Source organism: Tubulanus polymorphus, chromosome 3 (genome assembly GCF_964204645.1).
Source record: "Tubulanus polymorphus chromosome 3, tnTubPoly1.2, whole genome shotgun sequence".
Taxonomy (NCBI): Eukaryota; Metazoa; Nemertea; class Palaeonemertea; order Tubulaniformes; family Tubulanidae; genus Tubulanus; species Tubulanus polymorphus.
This window is the reverse complement of record NC_134027.1, coordinates 18,360,124-18,376,608: the sequence shown is the minus strand read 5'-3', so window position 1 is coordinate 18,376,608 and position 16,485 is coordinate 18,360,124. Positions and strand designations below refer to the sequence as shown.

The 16,485-nt window shown below is 34.2% G+C and overlaps 1 protein-coding gene across 1 annotated transcript in view; it reads right to left on the bottom strand.

The window, feature by feature from the left end:
* Positions 1 to 529: 529 nt before the first annotated feature.
* Positions 530 to 16,485, bottom strand: part of LOC141902366 (25-hydroxyvitamin D-1 alpha hydroxylase, mitochondrial-like) — a 58,556-nt gene continuing 42,600 nt past the window's right edge. Inside the window, exons 7-10 of the mRNA XM_074790053.1 lie at positions 6,745 to 6,823; positions 6,209 to 6,365; positions 4,608 to 4,651; positions 530 to 3,287 (exon numbers count right to left, since the gene is read on the bottom strand). Coding sequence (XP_074646154.1) covers positions 3,171 to 3,287; positions 4,608 to 4,651; positions 6,209 to 6,365; positions 6,745 to 6,823 — 397 coding nt within the window. The 3' untranslated portion in view covers positions 530 to 3,170. The remainder of the gene's footprint in view (positions 3,288 to 4,607; positions 4,652 to 6,208; positions 6,366 to 6,744; positions 6,824 to 16,485) is intronic.

Sequence of the window (16,485 nt, the reverse complement as noted above, 5' to 3'; positions counted from 1 at the left end):
AGCGTTAAGCGGCCTTTCTGGCTTTGCTAGGCCTATGTAGATTGTATATATGTTTACATATTGTATTCTATGCAAATAAATCTATTGAATTGAATTGAGCTTCACACCGTGGATCCGTGCCTGTGGTTTAGGCCCCTTGTAGTCTACATGGTTCCCACAGAACAGGGAAGAGGAAAACTAGGGAATTTGGAAATAAACGAAACAAACCAACGTACCCAATTCGGGAAGGCTCCGACTGGAGCAAATGGATATTTGAGCTTAACAATTGTTATCATAAAAACATACACTACACATGTATTTACAAACTCAACAACACAACAACGATCACACGACACACACGCAATCGGTCTATGAATTGCACACATAGTCCCTCCGCAGGATCCTAGCTAGCTACGTCCTTCCTCGAATGCAGTTAGTGTTTTCACAGATCACTAACTTGTCCCGAACGAGAAAAGCTAGAGTTTGCCTCTAGCTTTCGCAGCTCTCAGCTCTGGAAGTTGCTCACGTCGCCTGGAAGCCCACTCCTCAGGCACCTGCTTGCTTAATCCGAGTGACGATCCTGCCAGATTTTTTTTCAGCAGAGGCCACAACTTCGACACTTAAAGAACTCAAATTTCCGATTTGAGGAAAATTTTTCAAATTCCCAAATATTTCCAAACTGGGATCATTTATTTCCAAATTTTGACATTACACCACAGGGCTACATGACTTTCAACCGCCGAAAAAACTCAAAAAACGTGCTTTCAATTTCCGGTACAAAGTCCAAATGTTTCGGTATGTTTAACCAGTTTGTTGCTTTCCTTATTAATTTTTGTGTGTGACAATTATGTACCGTATAGAGATGTCATGTTTTTTTGTAGTTAATCGTCGTTCTGATTGTTTTGTACTGTAGTGTACGTCGTCGTCCTGGTGTGATCGCCGAGTCCGCTCAGCTTAGTCTAAGTAGGCCTATAAAGAACATAAGACGCATTTCCGACATTTGACTTTTTCGTTGTTTCCGTTGTTTCCATTGTTCGACAGAGTTACATCATTTACATGAACGCAACATTTTTATTTCTCGCACCGGAAAACCTTATTTTGATACGCGTGCGATGGCGAGGAATACAAGAAAAGAGAAATACAAGTTTTCAAGAATCATTCAGAATTTTACAAGCGGAAATCGTAATAATTATGATAATGATAATAGTACTAATGTCAGACACAACCGGCTTGTAGGACGTAATGGTCCGCAACAGACGCGTCGACCCGTTTTGGACTAAGCCGCCTCCTGCTTAGTCTAAGCCTTGCGTGCGCGCGAACACCAATACTGTGCAGCACAAATTCAAATTTGGTTATAAAACAGATATGATGCCCGGCGTGTCAAGATGGGGTTTTTCTTGATAATTTCCCTGTGTAAAAATACATTCTTTGAAAGTATTCAAATGTATAAAAATGTTTGTTCATCAAAAGTAAAAATTAAACTATATTCGCCAACCTGAATCACATTTACGTATTTCCCTGAGAATATCATCACAAATCTATAACAATCTGGATTAGTTTGCAGATTAAAATATGCATCACATATGCTACAATTATCACTGATTAAGAATGGTTAAAATCACAGTATCCAATAGTTATTATTCACAGTATATGAAGTTAAGGTAAAAATGTAAAGTCATATTTGAAAATTGACATCAAGTTGTAAAACATATCAAACTTATTTGAAATATTTCAGGTAGGCACATGTATGCCTGCATTTGTAAGCCACATCGGCCTAATAGCCTTCATCAGTGATTGGTGTAAATGTACTTTTCGAAATTAAAATGCGTTCTAACATATTGGCCAATTTACACGAGGGCATTAAAAAGCCGGCCCCAGCTCAAAGAAGAACTGCATCTACATGATAAACATATAGTAGTAAACACAGTCTCATAAAAACTATACCGAACTTTAGCTGTCCATGGTGTCGTCGATAATTATTTTCTATAGACTCATTTATTCTAGATTTCTAGAAGTGGTTTCAAATGCTCAACATTCTAACAGTTTCAGTATTCAACGCCCTCTGGTAACCATTTTCAAAAGCCAATGACCTTGAAACTCACCACAATGATAGAATATGTCAAGAGCTACAACTTTCCAATTGATTGTGGTAACAAAATATGCATAGGTACAAATTTAAATTTAACATAGAAATATTAAGTTATCATATTATTCAACGCCCCCTGGTGGCCATATACTAAAACTAATGACCTTGAAAATCACAAAAATCATAGAACACGTTATGAGCTACAACTTTACAATGGATTGTGGTAACGAATATGCTTAGGTATCAATTTAATGTGGACACACTTTTTCCCACCTACGAATGAGTCTTGATGACACCAAGATGGCCGCCAATTGCGTCATAATTGGCTGGTCAAAAATAACAATAATAATTCATCTATATATGATAAATTATGATAAATTACATACGTACGCTTGAGTATGAATTTTTGATTAAAATTGGCTAAATTTGCCTTTGTATGGTTTGTTTTTTTTCTTTAATTTTCTTTGTCTTTTTCTTTTATTTCTTCATGTTTATGTACGTGTAATTGTATACTTGTCTGTCTGTATCTCTGTAAACAATCTTTGTTTTTGAATGAAAAAAATTATCCTTCTCAGGTTTAAAACAACAGTTTCCAAAGAATGCCCACTCTGTAAATAATCTTTGTTTTGAATTTTAAAAAAATACCTGTCACAGGTATAAAACACCCCATTCCAAAGAATACCCATCACAAATTGCAACGAGAAATGCCAAACCAATAGGAAGCTACAGGACTCAGAATTCGGGCAAAGACATTTTTGGCACTAAAAAGGTCATAGGACGGCCATCCTGAGTCCGATCGACCCAATTTTTCTTCTGCTGAAGGGCCCTTGGAGGATTCGAATATATCCGAAAGATCAAGGTAATTGAATAAAGCGTCTTCAACATTTCCCTCAAATTTCAAAAATGTGTAAAGATTGCTGATTTTGGCGAACTACAAAGGGTCTTCAAAACTTCCCAAAATACCTAGATTCCGTCTACGGACAGACGGACGAAAAGTGAACGCAATAGCCCGCTGGGACTTATGTCCCAAGTGGGCTAGAAGAAATTGTTCTAGATAACTTTTAGTCAACTTTAAATGGTAGGATTTTCATTTCTACATCAACAATTAAGCATCACGTCGATGAAAGACAATTGGTACTTCTTTTCCAGGTGATAGAATCGTCCGGTAAAACGGATTTAATACCATGGTTTTATGTGGTTTTACTTCAAATTTCCTCAAAATCTGAAACATAGAAATGTAAGAAGGCAGTGATAACAATATCTATGGAAACCAAATTAGGATTGTCCAAATTTCTTTTCCTTCTTAAAATGGTCACCTAAGACCAAAATTGATACATTGTTTCTCTCGGAAAATAAAAGCTCTATCGCGCTAACGTCGTTTTCCAATGCGGGCGCCTGATGGCCACAATTTTAACTACAGCAACCTGAATTTAAATAGGAATGTACCTCGGATCATCTTGCCTACCTTTGTACTAAGCTTGATGAACATTTTGCGAAAAATGAAGGCTCTATAGCGCTGACGTCGTTTTCAAACGCAGCCCCTCGTGACTACAATTTATTTATAGACCAAGGCCTACTACAGCGACCTTATTCATTGTACAAATTCGTCAGCCCTTACCTATGTCTACGGAAAATGTCATGATCTTAGGTGAAATACTTCAGTAGTTATAATGTATATGGATACAATTATGAGGCGGCGGCAGATAAACAGGTCGGTATCTATATGCCCCTGCCTATAATGTCGGGCCGGGGTTGGGCATACATATACGCACTGACAAATCGTAAATGATTCAATATTCAATTCCCCCTGGTGTCCAGAAGAAAAAAAACCATTAGCAAACATCAAGATCATAAACCTGTTGGTAATTTCCCTCCTTTTTCCATCTACGAATGACCATATATGTTAAAACCTGTTGATTTTCCTAGAAAATACCGTTTTTCACCAATGAATGAAGACTGATGACACCAAAAAGCCACCAATGCGTAACTATGCCAGATCGAAAAACCTGTCTGATATTAAAGATCCCTTTCCATACCCATCACAAATTTCAATAGAAAATCAAAAGCCTTTCGGGAAAGTCCCGGATTAAGGCAAAAATCTATCATTTAGCGCTAAAAAAGTCACACACCATCTTTTGTCGAATCGATCCAATTTTAAGCTGACGAGCCCTTCGGGGGCCGGGGGGATACATGTACATATGGGAGATCAAGATAATTGATGGAAACGACTTCAAATTCCCATTAAAAACTACAACAATTTGTAGAGAGTACTGATCTTAGCGCACAAAACAATGGCGGCCAGTCAGCCAGATTGATTCTGGGCTAGTTTTTTGGGCTGCGGATATATACACCGAATACCATGGAAATTCATTGATGCGTCTCCCAAAATAACTGGATTGACTCTACGGACGAACGTGCCAACGGCCGTCAATGGAAATGCTGGGAACCGCAGAAAAAGGAAAATACTTGTTTTCTCTAAGTGAAGGTCTAGAAATTTCGGTTTTTTGCCCGGGAAACAATGGATTGAATAATTCAAAATTACCTGGATCAAGCCGAGTTTCAATTCTAGTTCAGCAAAACGGCGACCTGTTAAACAAAATTTAACAATCAAGATTATAGGTTCAGTTTGGGAACAGCCAAACTTCCCTTTAGTATTCTTTTTACGTACATTCAATGATCGACACGTTTAACAATGAATTTACCACAAGGTATTCTATGAACCAAACAACTGATAGTATTATTTCTAGGTTTATTAGAACTTAAATTATTGTTTATTATCAAACTACTCCCATATTACAAGAGCAAAGAGGTTGGATGGAGTAAGTGATTGAATAAAAGGTAAAACTAAATATTATCAAAATTTGTAGAAACGTAAACTGAAGTCTCAGTCTTTATTAAGATATCTCAGTCTAGTATTTTATTAGCAGGAGTAAACATGGTCCAGGGACACCAATGGCCACTTGAATGAAATGCTAAAGAATCTGACATTTCACAAATTTTACAATAAACGCCCCCATGTGAACAAAAACTAATAATGGCCTTGAAACTAGCAACAATCGTAAAACATGTAATTGATTGCATTTTGGTATCAATACAATGTGGAAATATTTAACGCATTCTGATGGCCATCTACAAAAACAGATGAACCTGAAACTTACCACAATCATAGAACATAGAATGCGCTTAACTTTTATTTGCCATGGATTGTGGGTACAAAATATGCATAAATAGACAAATTGTATATAATTTATCATTCAACTCGCCCAAGTGGAAAGAATAAGAATTGGGTGGCTCCAATTCCATGTGAGGAGATGTATCCTATGGCAGTTCTAATAGTCATCAAATATCAATACTATAATTTAAAACCTAAAAAAAAAACTATTTCATCTTACATATGAATGACACGTAGATGACTGCTAACCATTGCTTGATAATTGACTGATGGCAAAATCCATCTAATATCCTTGAGATCTTTTCTTGGGGGATACACACATATGAAGATCAAAATTGATTGAATTCTGTCAAAACTTCCCTTGAAAAATGAGTAAAACGTGATTTTGGCGAACAACTGGCCCCAGTCGGCCGTCTTGATTCTGATTGGGCCAGTTTCTGGGCTGAAAAAGTATCTCGGGTAGGTACATGTTTAAACCAAATATCAAGACAATCCACATCGCGGAAGCATTCATCAATGCATGCTTAATAAGCGCTGAAAAACAAAGTTGAAGCAACCCGCAGTTTGATATTGAAATCTGTAAATTAGCAGAAAAGAAGATGTGATTTAATGTGTGATGGTTAACGATAATCCAAGAATCTAAGATCGTAGTACTGTAAATAATACCAAATTTTTGATTACTTCAAATGTTTTTGAGAGCTTAAAAACATGCAACGATGAATTGTCATGAATTCATGTAAGATGGAAATTCATGTAAGATGGAAATAGGCATATCAATCATAATATAATTTAGCTAATTACCAATTTTTATTCTTGCTCAATAAAAAGGTAGATTGAGATATGACATTAGAACGAATAAGACTTCCACTTCAAGTTGGAAAAATACTTAGTTGTCCCGTATGTTCTTTCTCTGACTTGGGACCACAAACTCTAGGCTCTAGCAATTTTAGTGGTTTTTATATTTGATTTACCAATGCAACTTCTAGAGCCATGACCAAACGGAAGTGATGCAAATGGGTGGATGATATCTCCATCAGTTCTGCTCCATCTTTCAGGTATGAATTCTTCTGGATCATGGAAATATTTACTATTTCGACACGACGTGTAATGACTGAATACTGTAAGGGTCTACAAATGAACAACCGCATCAAGTGAATCGACATTGTAAATTGTTATGACCGGGAAATTAAACAAAAAAATATCCATCATTAGGATAACCCACTCATTTCTAATTTCGGCCTAATTTCGTCGATTTAATGCGGGATGAACGGTGATCACATTCCATCCTCTGCAGTTATTACCGATTTGATACATCTCATTCTTTGTAGCAATAAATCTAATTGAGTCAGCAGATTTGAGTGCGATCAAATTACGCAATCAAAAATAATCATGTGAAGCAAGTTTCAGGACGCTGGTATTTAATCTAACGTTATCCTGTCTTTTGTGTATTTATGAGACCGTAGTAGGTCCCCACGGGACCACACTAGAAATCTGATAAATAACTCACATCTTTAGGTATAATGTATCCATTAATTCTCTGCGCAGTTGTCAGTATTCTAGCATTTATGGGTGCCACAGGAAACATTCTGAAAAGATAATTTCACTAAGTAAATGAGCACACATTTTACTGTAAATCCTTTACGATGAGGTAATATTAGTAATAGGTCGAGCTCATAAAAAATAATTTTATTTTTATTTTTTACTCACTCGCCCCTTTAACCTTTGATATGAAACAACTTATTCCCTATTACTCTAATAGTATTCATATATATGAACATTATATAAATTATATTAAATGAAATCAATTTCAGTAAAAAATATGTTATTAAAATATAAACAAATACACAGTGAATTCTTAAATAGAATTAAAGATACAACAAATGTCAAATCTGTAGATTATAAATTTAAAAAGTTAAATGAATTAACAATTCATAAGAGATATTTAATTACCAATAAGGGCAAAAAAATATTTTAAAGTGTAAGGTTTAAGCTAACTCTAACTCTTTTTCAATTTTTAAGTATGAGTAAAGTGTGATTGAAATAATTCATATTTTAAACATTGAATAATTGTATGAGTTAGATTCATTCTAATAAATATTTTGTTATAAAAATGAAGACAGAAGAACCAAAATTCAAAATCGAAATCAAAGAAACCAATGAATTATTCTCACTGTTAAACATAAAAAGTTACAGCAACAAATTTAGTGTACGCAAGACACTATAAAATCGATAATATTGCTGTAATTAATCAAATATTATCAAATGAAACATATGCAATTACTGAACTAGTAGATACTTTAGATAATGGCGCTAAAAATCCTAAAATATTTAATACAGTTTTAAATTATAAAGGAACTTTAGATGAAAACATAATAAATATTCTTCAAACTCCTTTTAATGAAAGAGATAGTGATCTAATACTTTCTAAAGATTACAATGATTTGATTAACTAAAGAATTGAAAAAAGACAATTATATTATTTAAATTTTGATAATAAACAAATTATCTATAATGAAAATTCATCAAATATTGGAATTCAATGTGAATCAGTTAATAATAATTCATCAAATATTGGAATTCAATGTAATTTAGATGATGAATTTAGAAAATTCAATCCTAATGAAAAAGTGTATTGTTATTGCGTAGGTAAATATTTAAAATCACATAAATCAAAGCATTATCAGACAAACATATCAAACATGAAACATATCAAATATGAAAAGAATAATAATTCTATATTGAAATAGGATTAAGCTGTATGAGTAATTCAAAATAAGATATTTCAAATTACTTTCGCTTTTTTTCTAAAATAAATGGAAGATTTTATTCCAACTGGGAAAAGTGATTTGAAGCATTATCTTGTAGCAGGAGGTTTAATTTTGGCTGCATTATACTCGTATTATGAAAATATCAGTAAGTATTTGATGAATGAAAACATGAAATTGAGTAAAAGATTAAAGAAATTAAATGGAAATAATAAGAAAAAGAGTAAAAAAGTTAATTTAGAAAATGATTTAGAGGATTAAAACAGCAACTTTTGATTTAATTTATTTAATACAATTTAACTATAAAAATGAGTGAAAATGTATTGAATTTATTACACCTTATTTACAGATATCAAAAAGCAACTGAAATTAATAATTATGGTTTCAGGATTACTTTCATTGTCAGTTTACTCATTAAAACAGCTGTTAGAATTCTATGATAACTGTAAAATTAAATATAAAGAATTAAAAGAAAACATTGATTATATTTCAGCTAGAATTAATAATATTAAATGCTGTGAAATATGTAATAAAAGGTATAAAAATGAAAAATCATCAAGGAATCACAGGTATATTCACGAATTAAATGAGAAATTATATAATTCAAATTAAGCAATAGACTGTTAAATTGGTTGAAAATATGAAAAATATTGGCTGAAATATATAAAAATGAATAAATTATATGTTTTCACTTAAATTTCTATACTTAGATTAATAATTCATATTTATAATTATTGTAAAACTAATCTATATATGTATGTACGAGAGGTACGAGTAAGAATCCAAGATTCTTGCCAAGAAAGTAAGAAAGTAAGAATTCTTGGATTCTTACTCGTACGACTAGTACATAGATATATAAATTAGTTTTATAATAGATATTAATATAAATTATTAAATGAAATATATAATAATGAATTTTATGTTTTCACTTAATAAGAATAAAAATAGATTATATTATAGCTATTTCTATACTTAGATTAATAATTTATACTAATAATTATTATAAAAACTAATTTATATATGTATGTACGAGACGTACGAGTAAGAAAGTAAGAATTCTTGGATTCTTGGCAAGAATCTTGGATTCTTACTCGTACCTCTCGTACTTACATATATCTCACAGATTTATCATATACATTTGATTCAGTAAATGAAAATCACAGATTTATCTTATATATTTCTGTTTCAATATTTATTTATCTCACAGATTTTATTATATATATTTGGACGAGTATAAAACATATTCAATTATATATTTATTTTTATCATTATTAAAAGAGTATTACAATGAATCCGTTAGATTGTTAAACTGTTTAAGTATTAAATTGCGTAGATTGTATATTCATACACTAAATGATAAATTAAGAATTAGACTGTTAAATTAGCTGAAAATATAAAATATTGTATAAAATATTAGTTAATTAAAAAGAAGGTTGGGGTATTAATGTATCTAATACGTATTAGATATGTATTAAATACGTATTAATGGAACTAAATACGTATTAATGGTATCAAATGCGTATTAAATACGTATTATGCTTTATTTCTGAAAATGAAGTCTCAGAAGTAATTAATTAATCTTTTCATATATGATATTGTAATTCTTTACGAGGCACTAGAATAATAAAGGAGTGATATTAGTTAGTTAGTTTATTCAATTAGAAAAATAATAAAATGATACAAGCAGTTAAAGTTATTTAATTTTTTGTTAAATCTATTTGATTTCTTTTCAATTCTTTTTAAACAATAGAATGACTAGAAATCAAATAGATTTAACAAGAAATTAAATAAGTTTAACTTCTAGTATCACTCTTGTATCATTTTATAAAATCAAGAATCTAACGCATATAAATATAAATATTCAATGTTTTAAATATGAATTATTTCAATCACACTTTACTCACACTTATAAATTGAAAAAGAATTAGAGTTCGCTGAAACCTTACGCTTTAAAATATTTTTTTACCCTTATTGTTAATTAAATATTTCTTATGAATTCTTAATTCATTTAACTTTTTAAATTTATAATCTACAGATTTGACATTTATTGTATCTTAAATTCTATTTAAGAATTCACTGTGTATTTGTTAACTCTCCATTTTAATAACATATTTTTTTATCAAAATTGATTTCATTTAATATAATTTATATAATGTTCATATATATGAATATTGTTAGAGTAATAGGGAATAAGGTGTTTCATATCAAAGGTTGAAGGGGCGAGTGAGTAAAAAATAAAGATAAATTCGAGCGTGTGAGAATTTATTTTTATTTTTTATGAGCTATTACTAGTATTGCACTTGATTTTTGACAGGGGATGAACTAAATGAAGCATAAAGTTTACCTCACAAGTTATGACACGTTCGATACATTTATTCTACCAAAAAATCGGTTCCGTATTCAGAATCAATAAGTCATCGTGGATTGTTAGACGAGTTACACGTATCATATTACCAACAGGTCAGCAAACAGTAAAGGAGCAAGGAATTGGAGACGGATAACAAACGTTGCATAATTCATTAACAGCAGAGTAAACACAGGCAAACCTCGAATTTCAATAGGGCTTGACATATTCCAAGGCCGAATCCTAACACCAAGTTTAAGAATAATCCACCAAGAACTGCAGCTTGTGTCGCGGTAAGGTCTCAAGGGGCCGGCGAAAAATCATTATGTCATAATTTACTCTGTGTCCGCCATCCGCGGACACAGAGTAAATTATGACAGGATTATTTTCGGGGCATGCAAAATATGATAAGGTGGCTGGGTTACGGGAAGATTCCGAGACCTTCGAGTATGCTTCAATCGAATGGGGTACTCGCAGTGCTACTGAGGCATTCGAGTATCCGCCAGGTCTGCTAGAAGACTGATGGTCGTCCGCGTTCCATTTCTTCTACATTTTTATTAAACCTAATCTTTGAATGGGTGCTTATATATGGCCACCAGTGAGAGGTGGATATTTTAGGAGCTCCTGAAAACTCAGGTGTTTGTCCAGTTTTACAGATCTATGGATATCTGAAAATTAGCAGAGAGTTGGATTAAAATTGGATATACCAGGATATAAGTTTTTATGGATGTTAAGCAGTCGTGTTCATGTTAAAAAAATCTGGAATAATTTATGTTCTTACACCTGATTTTGAGTGTGATTTATTAGTGATCAGTATCTCACTCACTCCCTCTGACACTTGACAATGACACCTTCGTGTGGAAATCAATTAGCTGCTTGAAATGTCAACCCAGACAAGCTTGAAAGACGTATTCGGTGGTATATTTGATGGATCAAAGTCAACTATAGGCGATAGTGGTGATTTTGCTAGCAACAATGATGTGTCTAACGATGCGTGTACGAACCGTTTGATAATATTGAAAGGGGTTCTTACAAGAACCCTCTATACGAAATTTGTTCTTCAAAGAACCTTTACCAGGGGTTCTTCAAGGAACCCTACAGAAAGGTTCTTTGAATGAAGAAGCTTTAGGGGTTCTCCCTGGGAGGCAAGCCCAAGAATCCCTAAAGGTTCTTAGGTAGAACCCTTTGTTCTAAGAGTGTACCGACACTGAAACAGAAATTGTCTGTCCTGAATTTTAACATTGGAAGAGGGTATGATGAGGCTATTTGACAAAGTTGATGAAATGAATTCAAAGATAGACTCATTCACCAATATAAAAAAAAAGACATACTCGACACAATAGACGTCAGATTACATGCACATACCCTACAAATTGAAAACCGTTTTCATCGCACCGAGGAAAGATTGTTTGATCTAGAGACTGGCAGCAAAGCGAGAGATCGGACAATCTCTGATTGAAAAGCTAGTCACAATAAAGAAATGACCCATTTACAAGAGGTCCATGGACCTTGAGACTTCGTCGAGATAATCGGAAGTTTCAGTTTGATGCTCTATCCAATCATTCCAGTTTCAAACTGCACATCACTGAATACATCTTAAAATCAGACGAATAACAGCCCCAGCAAAAACTGTCCAACTTATTCAAATTTTATTGAAAACAAATAAAAGATATTGCAATATGAAATCTCCAAATGGAAAAATAAACATTACATAAAGTCCTGATTATAACACAGTATTTGTCATTGCAAACACAGTTAATAATGTAACGATATAAAATATTTCAGAAATTTTACTTTAGGACCTGTTTAAAAGTTTAAAATAAAGGACCAATGGTCCAGTGGCTCGCCAAACTGGTGTGAAAAATCTGTCACGTAGGCTACTGGTATGCAAAAAATAATTTCATTGAAAATTAAACAAGAAAAATATGTATAAAAAAGACACAATTTTAATGATAACTGACTTTTAACGCGAAATGAAATCTTCGAAAAATTGATTATGGGCCTCCTTTGGTCTGAACAAATGTTCATAATTGTAATACATCCCTTGAATGATGTAAAACAACTAAAACTATGAGTGACCCGATAAGGTACGGTACAAACTTGGTGAGAGTCTGAGTTTCATCGGAGGTTTTTCATTTTAATTTCACGATAGGATTGCTTTATATAGCTTATATCTTCACTCAGACAAATCGTTGTTACGCGCTACCTACACCGAGGCGCGCGTACTCTATTACTGATACATACACACAAGTGAACACGAGAGTATAAGGCTATATTGCCTACGCGACTGTACACGACTGTTTTCAACGCGAACGCTCATCTGACAGTGCCGCAGTTAACAAACTAATACAAATAATCAGCCTCCAAAACGGATCGCTAATGCGAACGTTAATAAAATGACTTCAATTAATGATGATAAAGCAAGTATAGCGGTCGGGTAAATATCAGACCCATCTCTAAAAATTCGATGCAATCAATAAATCAGCTGTGTGGCGAACACGAAAGTAAATTTCCGCATTTTGAAACCATATTTTCGTCAGATATCTTGATGCAACGTTACCTTATGCACCTAGATGAATCATTGAACACATCGCACACAATAAAAAGTTATATCATACCCCTTGAATATCAGTATTCGCGCAAGGAATGATGAATATCAACCTATTTAATCGTACCGTCATTTTGTTTGTGAAATAACGCGCACCAGCTGATCCACTTCGTCCACCTAACGTCATGATGGAAAAACCGGGTCAACACAAATTTTATAGAACCAAGATTTTGCGGGGTTTCGTCTTTGAAAGCCCGTAACTACCGAACCAAGAGTCGGATCTTGGAGATGTAAAAGTTCTTCCGACGCAAATAGCATTGAATTTTCACATGTGTTATTTTGGACAGTTAAAGATGCTCCATAAAAAACCGTCCTTAAACAATCGAATTTTTTGAAACTTTTTGGTAAATTTCTAAAAAAATTTGAAACCCACGGCTTTCAACTTTGCACACACCATAAAGAAAAACCAATTACGAAAAATATTTTTGCTTAATCCGTTCAATTCGCCCATTAGTAGTGAAATTACAGGCTAATGCAATTGCGTTTGAGTGTGCTAAAAATAGCTTTGAGCGTAGTATATTATGCATACGAATGATTATCGATCGGCCAGACCGTTGACATAGGCTCGCTAACGCGAGCCAAAAGTCAACAAGACTGTCTTTGCTATTAGGACTTAAAGGTTAGTCGTTATCACTAGCAAAGTATAAACAAGCTTGGACATTTTAGCCTTGGAGTAATCATTAGTCAAATGATTACTCCAAGTTTTAACTAACTTGTACAACATATTCTATGGTCACACCAACATAAAGATTGAACCATGCTCTTAATTTTCTGGATTTGAAGTGACGATAGTGGGCTGAATGAAACATATGTGACACTAGGTTGTTTCAGATATGCCTTTACTCCGGTGGAGTATCAGTCTTGAAGCTATTCCGGGGAAAGCCGTGTTTGCTGTGTAGTATAGACGGATAGAAACCACCGTCTAGTGTAGATATAATAGGGATTGTATTGAACATCCATTTGAAAAAATCTGAAACAACAAAAAATGTACCAAAGTTTCTGCCTAATCAAAACACAAATAAAAAGTATTCAATACCGGTACACTGTCGGGGCTTGTCAAGTTAGGATATCTAAGGTCGGCCATGGAAAACCCATGAACTAGTTACCGTTGGCGTTGCTTGCGAAAAAATCTAAGTCAAGACCTAAGAAAGATTTTTGGCAGACGCTCCCGCCTGGCCAAGCCATTTTCATTCATCCCCAACCCCGTGCAAGTCTACGACAACTGTCAAAATAACTTGCCCCGTCCCATATTGAAATGACAGAAATACTGAAAACTAAGAGGGAATCCCGAAGCAGAGATTGGAGAACAATGAAATGTCTGAAAAAGATGGAAATATTTTACTGATTTTATGGTTATATAGGCCCATACGCGGCTGAGAACAAATCGTCTCCCAGGCGAAATAGATTAAGTTGAAATTTGAATTTGATAATTAATAATCACTAGAAGTGCATACAAATGCGATTGAAAACAAATAACAATAACAACTAAAATACGCTGGATAGTTTGATATCGATGCACTCCGTTGATCATGAGCCTAGGTAAATGACGGTTTGTCGCTAGAAATCCGACAGGAAACACCAGCTAATATCGCAGTACAGTTGTTTATTTACTTAATTTTTAAGAATTTTGCGGGCTTGACATTGACGGAATAAATCAAAGTCAGAATTCCATCAACATTGGACACAACATGGCTATACTTATCTGGGTTTTTACACTTCATTAGATAATTCTCTCATATTCAGCAAAAAACATGAACTTCACTTACCCAAGACGTAGAAATGGCGTGTATCCCTTGTACAATTTCTTGGTTGATAGGGAATACCCAAGCTGCAGAGGGTATTCTCTGGTATTCCCTACACAAACAATCAGAGCGCAGCTTTCTCACAACGACGTTCCAAGCGCGGTCATGTAGGCCGCGGCCTACCCTGTAGAAGAGCAGTTATTAGCTGAAAGAGCCCACGTGATCTCCGCAGAATGAAGGTATCAATTTTCCGGATGGAACATACATTCGCGAAAAAATACCGAACTTTGACTGCTAATTACTGCGTACCGTATTTGGAACGTTTCATGGTTTGATCTTCTCACCGTATTATCTTTGTAAGGTAACGTTTTAAATGGCACTATTACGGAGACTTTCAGGGCATATATTACTGGGCTTTCATAAATAATATCAACAAGCTTTCAGGGAACATTTAGTAGGTTTCAGTTATCAGCGGTTGAACTATACCAAAAAGTAATTTACGGACGCTGGAGTTCATGGCCAGTGTTACAGACAACCTGCGTGGATACGTACGTCATACATAAACATAAATAGAAGTAATATATATAAACAAGTTAGGAAGTGACGTATGTGTCTACGTAGGAAAACCTAAGTAATAGGGAAATGGTGTTTTCAAGCCAGAGGTCGAGAGGTCCCTATTACTCTTAAAATATTCATATATATGAACACAATTTACATAAATTTCATATATTTTAAAATCATTTATATGTTAATCATAAAAGTGTGAGTAATGTGTGAGTAATAATTCATATTTTAACAGATTTCGACATTACAACATAACCTTTAACCCTGACAGAAAATGTATTTAACAGCAAATTAATTTTAAACTGAGTTTTCTGTACACGTCTATTTATAACGTATCTAACAACTTTTAAAGTGCTTTCATTACAACCAGCATCGTTTACCCCGTATTCAACATCTAATTGATTGAATGACACTGTTTTTCATGTACACATCTATCTATTTTATGTATCCAACAATTTCTCTTAGTGCATTCATTACAACAAGCATCGTTACCCTGACAAACACAAAATAATGTACACGCTAATCCAGCACGACTGCAACTACACCTCTGCGTTTTACAGGGCAATTTGGCCGAACAAAGGCATTTGATTAATTTGAGCAACTCTTGCGGAGCTAAAGAAGTGCCTTCTGGCACAAACCACTTCTGAGTACTTTTAGCATTACACCTTTGCCAATTCCGAAGTACGGTGCAACGGTATCACAACCACTGAGACAATGAGCTGCCAACAGATCAGGAATAATGGGGCAGTGCTTTTCGATTGTCGCATTTATGTCAATGACTGCCCGTCCATGTATTGGGGAGACCATGAAAACACGGCCAGATATGTCACCAGAGAAATGGAAATGCAACAATATCACACATATATCCGTTTCATCCGCGATAACAATCGATGTAGCAGCATTCACTGTTGATACTTGTTGTACAATAAGTGTATCTCCTTCCTCCATCGCTAGTTTTCAGTTTACTGTGGATGTAAGAACGGAACCGATCTAGGAAGTCTTGTACATTTCCATTGGGCCAAGGTATCATCCATAGTACAGCACAACCATCGAGGAAGGTGGTATCGATCTCACTGTCTGCGATCCTACTTGAAATCTCAACTTTGAGTGAGTTCTTCAATTAGATTTTGTCTTTGGTTCACGTATGTGACCAGATGCTTCGAACATCGACGCTGGGTATGGTGCTAACTCGTGAGCTAAGATGCTGTTGATGTCAAGGTCACGC